At 24.5% G+C, this 10,681-nt stretch overlaps 2 protein-coding genes across 5 annotated transcripts; one reads left to right on the top strand and one right to left on the bottom strand.

Moving 5' to 3' along the window:
- Positions 1-50: 50 nt before the first annotated feature.
- On the top strand, positions 51-8,555 carry LOC103572249 (vascular endothelial growth factor A). Its single transcript, XM_014445106.2, has 6 exons — positions 51-462; positions 3,239-3,344; positions 6,116-6,327; positions 6,519-6,626; positions 6,705-6,889; positions 8,146-8,555. The coding sequence occupies exons 1-6, from the start codon at positions 283-285 to the stop codon at positions 8,264-8,266; spliced, it is 912 nt and encodes a 303-aa protein (XP_014300592.1). The 5' UTR covers positions 51-282; the 3' UTR covers positions 8,267-8,555.
- LOC103573351 (uncharacterized) lies at positions 3,351-10,144 on the bottom strand. 4 transcript variants are annotated; one of them, XM_008552388.2, is made up of 4 exons: positions 9,995-10,144; positions 8,768-8,946; positions 5,217-5,469; positions 3,351-4,990 (listed from the first exon to the last, which is right to left on the bottom strand). In XM_008552388.2, exons 3-4 carry the CDS (start codon positions 5,459-5,461, stop codon positions 3,859-3,861), a joined length of 1,377 nt encoding a protein of 458 aa, XP_008550610.1. In that variant the 5' UTR covers positions 5,462-5,469; positions 8,768-8,946; positions 9,995-10,144; the 3' UTR covers positions 3,351-3,858. The 4 variants fall into 4 exon arrangements, with proteins under 4 accessions (XP_008550610.1, XP_053594398.1, XP_008550608.1 ...); XM_053738423.1 differs by having other exon boundaries at positions 8,768-8,943; positions 9,888-10,144; XM_008552386.2 differs by having other exon boundaries at positions 9,888-10,144.
- Positions 10,145-10,681: the final 537 nt, after the last annotated feature.

Here is a 10,681-nt window from a genome sequence, read left to right on the forward strand (position 1 = left end):
TATCTACATATTACCTGGTGGACTTGTTAAAATCCGACAGTCGGATGGTATTCTCGCCGTACACATGATTACCTATCAAGTATTTAAATATTATTTTGAATCCACCGCGGGAATTTGGCCGCGTTATTTTAAAATATCTTAGTTTCATTCAATAACTATATTAAACTTTAACTACATCATTTTAATTGTAATAAAATAATCAAGGACTAAGTTACGTAATTAAAGAATAATAAATATTTAAAAAATAAATAAGTTACCTAGATTTTTAAAATAAATAAACAAATGTATAAAGTTATAATGATTGTGTTGATAATTGCAATTATTTGCGATGTTGTTAATAGTAAAAGTACTTATTACTATGAGAATCAAGGTGATATTGTGTTTCCTGGTCCTACGAGTTATCAAAGGCCACCAGCAGTACCTAGATTAATCAATCCATCAACAGAACAAAGTTTTCTTGCGGTAAATTTTATTTTTTTCTTTCATTTTTTTTTCACTACCGGTTACCTTCTCGTTAATTAATAACTAGACATTTAAATGTTTATTGTGACGCTGAATTATAAAATATATGTGATATTTTTATCTGCAAAAAAAAAATAAATGATTTTGATAAAACACTTGGAGATTTAATTGAAAACAAATTCTTTCTTCGCAACTTTAATTCTATAAGTTCTGAGCTATCGAATAATATATATACATATATACATTTAACTGATAAGAGTAAACTTGAATCATAAGAGGAAGGATGAGATAAAAGAGTTGATAATAAAAGTGTACCTGCTGTATCACAACCACAGCTCATTCCTATGTAAGTTTTGTCGTCTCGTGTGTGGATCACATGTGACCTCGAAGTCCAAGCATAAATAATGTCGAGGATAGAATAGAGACCGGCAACGCGTCATTACTAACTCCTGTTTTTTTTTTTTTTTTTTTTTTTTTTCAAGTATTTAATGCACCTACACACTCATTACTATTATCATTATTATTTATATTTATCAATTCTAATCACGTGATTTAACGTAAGCAATTATAGTAAAACATTCAGGAAATACCAGAATACTTTCTAAGTGACTTTTTATTTTTTTTTAAATTCACGCGTTTTTTTACAAATAGATCGCTTGGATTTTTATTCATGTAGACATGATTGATCAGACATGAAATAATTAATGAATTGACATTGTCTGAAGATTTAATGACCTTAATTTATATTATAATCAGTAAAATAAATTAGATGTTTGTGTAAATAAAATAATATATGCATGATTGTAACGTAATTCAAAATTTTTCGTAACAAATTATTTTAAAAAGTGATCTTATAGTCTAATGGTATAATTTATTATCGCGTTAAACAGATGTAGTACTATATCTAACAAAATTAAACGTGATATTTTTGACAATTTATGTGTTTGAAAAAAAAAATATTGTAGATGTAATAACTTATGAGACAGGTGTATTTGTAAATACACACTCGGCAAGTGTGTTGTATATTAAATTAATGTTTTAAATTATTAACTAATGCGAATAGCTAATTACTGGTGTGAAATAAATTGCTGATTAGTCATAATATAGAGGGATGCTGTTGTAATTAAAGTATACTTGGAATCTATTTATTTATTTATTAATTTATATTTTTTTTTTTCAACATTTATATTTAATTGGCAAACCGGAGATTCATTCTCAGAATAAAATACGAATAGTGAAAGGCTCTTACTGAGATAAAAATACTTGAGATATACCAGAGATGATGTTTTATATGTGGAATTTAAAAATACGAGCAATGCGGTTGTGTAAAAAATATTTAATTATTAATATATATAAAAAAAAAGTATAAATTGACACTGAATTGGCGCCTGTCAACAAATGAAAATATTTAAATGTAAAATATTTATTAACAAACGTCTGGTTTTTATTGATATTATGTAAATATATATTTTTAAAAATAATCCGGGTGAAGTTTAAATTTTTTTAAATAATTGTACATTGTTATTAAAAAAATGATATAATTGGAGTCTTATTTGATTTGAAAATATAAATTATTTAAGTATTTGTTGTTAGATAATATGTCACAAATGATAACGTAATACTTACTAATTAAAAATAAAATTGAATTGTGTAACTCGATTATATTTATCTGAATCATTGACTTAAATTTAAATTAATACTTTTATTAGAATAAAACTTTTCAATACTTGTGATATAGTTTAATTGACAGAATAAACAATATATCATATAAGTATGTTAGATTGTAAATATGACAATAGAAAAATTTTTAAGTCTGTTAAAACTAAGATAAAAATTTTGTAGGCATTAAATATTTTATAGACAAAGGAGTACCAGAAGTTATCCAAGTATTTGACATCGTACCACGTGTGATAAACGTTACCTTACATAAATTTTATAAAATTTATGATAAAAAAAAATCTAAACTAATAATGAGATGAAAATGTTTTATTTACAAACTATAAGTGTTACAATACATGAAACAGCTGCACAAATTATTAAAATATTTAATTCTCCATTTTTTTTTTCACAATTCCCTATTATATCAATTTTATTTCTATTCATTACACACCTGCTATAAATTATCACTTTTTGAACTTGAAAAAAAAAAAAAAAAGTTTTAACGTCTAAATTATCACGTACACAGAAAAATTTTTCACGTGAAAGAATTGACGGCGGGAAAACTTTGTCTTTATAAATATTTACTTTAAAAAGTTGCTATCAATATTTATATTTTCTTTTTTTTTTTTTACAATATATGGTATATATTTCAAGAACAATATTTTTAATGAAAATATTATTTATTAAAACGTACAGAAGATTATTGACCGTAGAATATTTAATTTCAATTTCATACCTTACAATTAGTCATACAAGTATTTATTGTCCTGAGTCATTTAATTATCATTTCTGAGAATACTGATAATGATAAACCATTGGTACATTGAAAAAAAATTATATATATTTATATGACAACCCGACGTCATAAAAAGTGTTGATTATCTTGTATACAAAAAAAAATATTTAATCGCGTTTTGTTATCAATTGGCTATCAAAGAAAATACAAGTTGCCTTTCAATTGTGATTTTTTATCAGTACTTACTTACATAAATAATGTATTTTTTTTTTTTTTAAAGATAAAATTAATGTATATATATTTTGCATTTATTTTTTTATTTACTCACTTATTTTATCTTCTAAATAATTTTTTAACTTTTAAAATATTTATTTGTTACAGAAATCGATAGCGTTAGCAAAACAAATGGAAAAATTTAATTCCGTTGAAGATTTTCTTAATATTGTGAAAGGTGTACCGGAATCGGAAAAACCGTCTTTCATTGCTGGTAAGTGCAAATGTACTTATAAAATCGCAATTAATAATTAATAACTATTTCTATAAATAATAATGAAAAAAAAAGTTAACGGAGAAGAAACTGAAAGATGAGTAAATGGAAAATAATCTGCTAAAATTAGCACAGTTATTTTAAGATATTGTTTTGTCTCACAACTCACAAAGTATTCAAATAATTACATAAAATTATGACTTTTTTTTTCTAAAAATAACATGACCTTAACTTTGATAATTACTTTTTTCTTTATCATTACTCAACCTATTTTTTTCTTCTTTAATTACTCAAGTCTTTAAACGATAATGATTAATTATTCTTTAATTACATTTGTATTAATGTCTACTATTTTATTTTAATTAGTATCACAAATGTATTAACTTTAAATAAAAAAAAAATAATAATAAATATCAACGATCCGGTCGCTTTAATTAAAAAAAAAAAAAAAAATTAAAGAAAAAATAAATAACGAATATAATGAAATTAAAGATCCGTTGATATAAAAAATTTTCTAACAATCAAATTCATTGGAGAGATTGAGCCGACACTTGGTGTTGCTTTCGTAAATAATTAAATGTATGGTATAATTAAATACAAAACCGCGGCCGGTTTCAATTCCATTGAATAATCTCTTGGGGCTTTTGTCGAATGTCAACTGATGTCTTTTGTATTTCGGCGTAACAAAATCATTCTGATTGACCTTGACGTTGTCAATGATCTCCAACTCCAAGCATCGTAAAAATTTATTACGATCATCACAATAACAGCCTTCAGGATCGTTTGCGTTTTCATCACGAGAGACTAGTTTGTTACTCAATTTTCTAATATCATGTAAGCTCAATAGTTTACTACTATTACTATTAATATCATCGAGTTCCATTGCACTCGTCTCAGTGTCATTACCACCAGTTCCTCTTCCTGTTTGTGTTGATTCAGTTTTAGTAGATAATTTTGAATTTATCTCTTTGTTTGAATAAGCTATTTGAAGACGACACTGACGTTGACGTAAGTCTTTACGTATTTGTTTAGCGGTGAAAAAACGAGCTGATTTAATGACACCACAAGCTGCAACATATTTTATTGGGTTCAATTTTTTATCCGTAGAAACTGGCCCATCTCCTTGTCCGCTTTCGATTCGTCCGGCTGACTTATTTTTTTCACGCAAATAAATTATTTTTTTCTCAATTTCATCGAAACAAGTCGGTCGCATTTCTAATTTATTCAAAAATTCGTTTGTTACTTCTTTAGAGTTATCATCACATAAATTTAAATCATCATAATTAATGTTATCATTATCATTATCGTTCTCATCAAACTTTAATACTTGAGTTTTTTTCGAAGTTGAAACAGTGGAATCTAATTTTAACTTATCGAAATTCAAATCACATAATGAGGCATCAGTTAAATAATTACGGTTGCAATCGTCATCCTGTAATTTAGCTGAGGCTATTTTAAAATCTGCACAATCGGTTTCAATGTCCATTTCTACACTTGTTTCACTAGCGCTATTGTCGGCTACTAAATTATTACCATCGTCTACTACTCCTTCGGAATAACATTTTCTTTTATACCGAATACCATTTTCCTCATTATCTATATCGATTGTTTTATTCCCACTATTACCAATTGAATAATATTTTCTTCTGCATTAAAATTTATTATTTAGTTGTGATAATATTTTATTATTATTATTTAATTTAATTTAAAACACAAAAAAAGGATTTCTCGGCGCAAAAAAATTTTTACTCGCTCTAAGAAAGTTTTTACTTGACTTAAGTAATTTATTGCATTATAAAATGAAAGCAAAAATTTTATTGAGCCAAGAAATTATTTTTTTCTGTGTAAAAAAAAGAATTTGTAAAAACTTACCGCAATGGACGGTGTTTGCGATACTCTATTGAAGATGTAGAATTTATTTCATCAATAATATGTCTGGAATTAATATTTCTATACTTCATAAATGCTGATACATTTTTACGGCCCTTGATAGTCTGCCCAAACCAATCGAGAATAACGTCATCGGCTAGATAATTTTCAAAATCCGAAACTAAGCCATCAGCTAATGCAAAATAACTATTGGCAAATGATATCGCTTGTGATGAATCTTCAGACATTTTTTAATCTAAAAAATCAAATATTAAAAAAAATTATCAACATAAAATTAAATTTGAATCTGTAATTATTTAAATAAAAATTAAAAAATAATTAAATTAATTGTCATTAACTATTTCATATTATAAATAATTATTTTTTTTTTCAATTTATAAATAAAAATAATAAACGAGCACAATTTATTTATTATTTTACATTTAATTACATTAATTATAACTACAATAAAGTCTGAGTAATTTTTTTAAAATTTCTAGAATAATAACAAAGGAAAAAACTTTTTATTGCTTTCCTGTACATAAAATATTATTTCCAGTGATTCAAATTATTTGACTTAATTTTTATTAATAATTATTTATTAAATTAATTTAAATTTCCCAACAAATAAAATTTAATTACATAAATAATTACTTCGGGTCAATTTTAAACCGGGTTCCAATTATTATTGCTTGTATATCTATATATTATTAATGTTTATTATAAATATACCAGCAATATTAATTAAAACCCGGGTTTAAAAACTGGCTCTTAATTAAATCAAATTATACTTTTTATTTAATAATTCGAGTAAAATTTTAGTAATAAGTAATTTAATATGAAGCAAAAGAAAAAAAATTTTTTTTTCACTTAATAATAATAATGAATAAATAATTTTTTAGATCGAATGGGTATAGAAAGATCATCATCAATGGTGATAGCAAAACCAGCGATATGTCAACCAGAATTTCAAGTTGTACCGCTAAAACCACAAAGAGATGATCATGATTCTGTTTATTTTCCTAGTTGTACAAGAATAAAAAGGTGTGGCGGCTGTTGTTATCATAGACTACTGAGTTGTCAACCAGTTGAAAAAATCATACGTAACTATCAGGTAATTTAAATTGACGACATTTGCAACTAGAACATCAAGGTCATAAGTTTCTCAATTCAACATTTACTTTTATAAAATAAATACTAAAAAGTAATTTCTGTTATTGATGTCTGACTTTTTACTGTGTTCTAGTTGAAATAATATTATACATGTATGCTAAAATTATTTAAATACAACATATTATTTTAAAGATTACGGTAACTAAACGTGATAATGATTCAATTATCTGGGAAGGTAAAGAATTGATACCAGTAGAGGAACATACCAGTTGCAAATGCCAATGTCAAATAACTGAGGAGGTAATGATTAATTTAAAAATTATTTTGTCAATTTTATCTGAGAATATATATAAATATATATAAATTTTTTTTTATTAGCAATGTAATTATAAACAACAGTACATAGAGAATGAATGCAGATGTGTTTGTTTAAATCACGACGATGAAGTTAAATGTAAAGCTGAACCCCACCTTAAAATATGGGATACTGATAAATGCGAATGTGGATGTCGAGATCAATTAGATTGTCACGACGGAACTTACTTTGACAAAAGTACTTGCCGGTGTGTAATTAAATGATTATTTAATTGTAATTTATAACTAATTGAGGATTTACTGCAGACTCTGGTTGATGGGATTTATATAATCTTGTAAGGGCCACAATTGTATTTAATTTTATTACACGCTTGTGATTAATATATTTATATTTTTAACTAATAAAAATAATTATTAATAACTACTAACTACTAATTACTAATCAATAGTTACATTGAAAAAAAATAGTGTTGTAAGATCAGTACGATTTAATTACAGTAAAAAATATATTGACGCACGAAATCTTGCCTCAAAAAATTATTTATTTTTTTCAAATGTTGGTACAAAAAGTTCTTAGGGCGAGTAAAAATTTTTGCACTAATAAAATGCTAGAGTGTTGCTATTAATGGAATTATAAATAGCAATAGTTTATAAAATTTAATGAAATATTCATAAAATTTATATGAAAGATTTAAAATAGTTTATAAATTGATTCATAAGTTGGAACAGATTAATTTAAATCATGCTACGTAAATACATATTGCAATCATTAACAATCTGGGTCATTAAATATGTATATAAATGTTTAAAACAGTAACGATTTAAATTTAAAAAATTTTTATACAGAATTAAAAATCATTAAAACAATCGATCTGCTAATTTAATTAAAAATTTTTTTGATAACTAGCAGTTATCATGTTTTCGAGACCAACTGATCTGATAACTAAACATTTTTTTAGCGTAATAATTAAAATTTTAGCTTTAATAACAACTGTATTATTAATTATAATAATTACTAACAATTTGGAAGTTTTTATTAATAACACAATAAACATAATCATTAAAGTAAAAACCCAATTATTGACATCTCTATGTTACTTTATGATTCTACAATTTTTTTTATTAATTATTGAATTTTTTTGCACAATTTTTAAAGCGTGTCAATAATTGGTACACTCGAGTAATCATATGAAAAGCTTTATATTTATTAAAATATGTAATTAATTAATTTGATAAAATTAATAGAAAGACCAATTAAAAAAATGGGTTCAAAAATTTTATCTCATTAATATTAAATATAATAAAAAAATTAAAGTGACTAACAAACTTTCTGTAGCTAATAATTGGTGCTTTCATTTTTGCAGGACCAGTTTCTCAATCCAAGATTTAGTTAAATACGTAATATATAGTCATGTTTTGTCGCATGTAAATCTCGGATTTAAAAACTGGCCGTTGGTTTAAAAAATAATTAAATAAATAAAAATTTATTCCATTATTTTTTTAGTTGTGAAAGAAATTTAAGAAACAGAGATAGTCATTATTTGTGGCAAGGAAATGAGAGAAAAATGACACCGATACAAGTAGCAGACCCTAGAAGAAATCACCGAGATGAACCATATAAATAATAATAATAATGAATACCCTAGTTAATAAATTTATATATTTTAATTGTAAATTTTTTAAATCAAACGTTCACTTAAGCGGATGCAATTATTATTATTTTAATTATTATTAATAATATTATTATTAATTAATGTCTCTCTCATCACTCACAAATAATCACATAGCATTATATTTATTATATTTATCAAATATTAATTAATCCATATAATTAATGTAAGAAAAAAAAAGATTAAATTTTTTAGAAAAAGTACAACCGTAATTTGTACTTAATTGAGTCATAGTAAATAAGTATTTATACCGTTAAATTAAGTATTTTAATTGTATTGATTTGTTTAAAAATAAACTATTATTCTTTTTTATAAATCACGTTGTGATAATTAGCTAATTAGTATTAGAGATTATAAATAAATAAATATATAAATATCATATTGATATTTTATTTTTTACATTATACTAAATTATTAATATTCAAATTAAAATTATTATTTTACAACATATCTGACCTTGACACCTATTTTTATATATTCTTCCTACGGCTCGTTGGTGTCTACTTTTGATAAATTCAATGCAACAGCCTTGGATCCTTCCGACTGCTCACGAATGTGTTTCACAATTAACTTGTTTACTTTTAAGCAATAACGATGTGACTCTCCAATTGAGTTTATTGTGTCTCCTAATACTTCTGTAACAAATTAATAAATAATTATTATTTTACTATTGAATCCACTTGTTCGTAGTTTCCTTTAGAGACTAGACACTGGGTACTGGATACTGGGTATCATAACTCAAAATAACAGACACCTGACAATTATTTTTTCTTTTAAAAAATAAAATATTAGAAATTATACTCGTTAGCCGTCGCCTAATAATTTTTCGATTTTTTTCAGAAACGATATATTATAAAAAAGAAATATTTTTAAAATTGCACCTATAGCTTTTATAATTTCCTACATATGCACTTTTTTTTTTGTAATTGATTTGTTGAAAAAAATACTAAAATTGTTAATAGTCTTCTAACTTTAGGATCATATATTAGAAATATTTCATAAGTTCTAGATATGAGTGTGAATGTAACTGACAAGTGTCAATTTGTTAATTTTTAGAATAAATAATTAAACAAAATTTAAAAAATCGTATGTAGATCAATGAAAAATCAGTACGCGTATGGTTTTGAAATTTACTATTATAATAAATTAATATATTTATTTAAAATTTATAAATTGTCTCGTCTGCTACTCACACTCCTTGATATTCGTTTTAAAAACTGTTTTTTTCTGCTAATATTAAATTTTTTTATTTTAAAATTTAATAATTGTTGATCTTACTGCTGCCACTTTCACAAATTTTTCGTATACATCTAAAAAAAAATATTTTTCTATTAATATAGAATTTTTTTAATTTAAAAATAGAAAAATTGTCAGTTGTCTGATGATTCAACTGTCACCCGGGTTCTGGGCACTGGAAACTAGCTGAAGTTGGTTTTAAATTTAGGTTATAAAAAATATTATTTCGTCATCAAATAATTACTATTACCCAACAATTAATTACCTATCATTAATTAAAAAATTCAATTAATTAGTTTCAATTTTTAATATATTATTTATAAAATATCATTTTTATTACCAATTGACGAAGCAATTGCGCCAAGATGTGAATCTGCTGTTTTCAGACGTTTTGGTGGCTGTTGCATCGTTTAAATAATTTATTTAATTTAAATTTAATACAATTACCTTTTTATTATTATTAGTAATACTATTATTTATATATACAATTTATATTTTGCGTAAGTTCTTAGTATATGTATATAAATTTAATAAAAGCCGGTTGCTTGGTGATGTTCTGGATCGTGGTCGTGATTGTGAATAACAAATTGGCGGGAAAATGAGTCACCGGCCATTTTGATTCGTAATGGAAGTTGGCGTCGGATTTAAAAAAAAAAAAAATTAATTTAAACTCGCGCCTTAAGATGGCAATGCTATTCAATGTTCTTACAAATATATAAATAAATATATGTATGTAGGTATTTGTACCTATATGATTTTTAATCTCCTTGTTTATGTCTATGATAAAGAGCTGAGAAATAAAAGTATTTCCTAATCATCTGTAATTAATATAAGTAAGCGTAGTTTAAAAAAAATGATTGAAGATGACGCAGGCAATAATTATGTCGATAGGACTTTGAAGTTTAAAAACTAAATTTATATATTAATAATATATATATATAAATTGCAGCAGCGTGAAAAGGCGGCAGAGTTATTTTGTTACAATGTAAGTAATTTTAAATAAATTATAATAAATATTTGTGGTTTACTCTTGGGTATATAATTAAAAAAAAAAAAAAAGTTAATAGGTCTAGCGCACGCGAAATGCAAATTTAAAAACTACATTGTATTTAAATAATAAGAAGAGAAATTTGT

The sequence above is a fragment of the Microplitis demolitor genome, chromosome 1 (genome assembly GCF_026212275.2).
Source record: "Microplitis demolitor isolate Queensland-Clemson2020A chromosome 1, iyMicDemo2.1a, whole genome shotgun sequence".
NCBI lineage: Eukaryota > Metazoa > Arthropoda > Insecta > Hymenoptera > Braconidae > Microplitis > Microplitis demolitor.

Excerpts from the sequence above, each read along its gene's own strand:
- LOC103572249 (XM_014445106.2), top strand. The coding sequence starts at position 283 with ATGTATAAAGTTATAATGATTGTGTTGATAATTGCAATTATTTGCGAT. Across the intron at positions 3,345-6,115 it reads AAAACCGTCTTTCATTGCTG|ATCGAATGGGTATAGAAAGA; the intron begins GTAAGTGCAAAT and ends ATAATTTTTTAG. Across the intron at positions 6,328-6,518 it reads AAATCATACGTAACTATCAG|ATTACGGTAACTAAACGTGA; the intron begins GTAATTTAAATT and ends ATTATTTTAAAG.
- LOC103573351 (XM_008552388.2), bottom strand. The coding sequence starts at position 5,461 with ATGTCTGAAGATTCATCACAAGCGATATCATTTGCCAATAGTTATTTT. Across the intron at positions 4,991-5,216 it reads CGCAAACACCGTCCATTGCG|AAGAAAATATTATTCAATTG; the intron begins GTAAGTTTTTAC and ends ATTTTAATGCAG.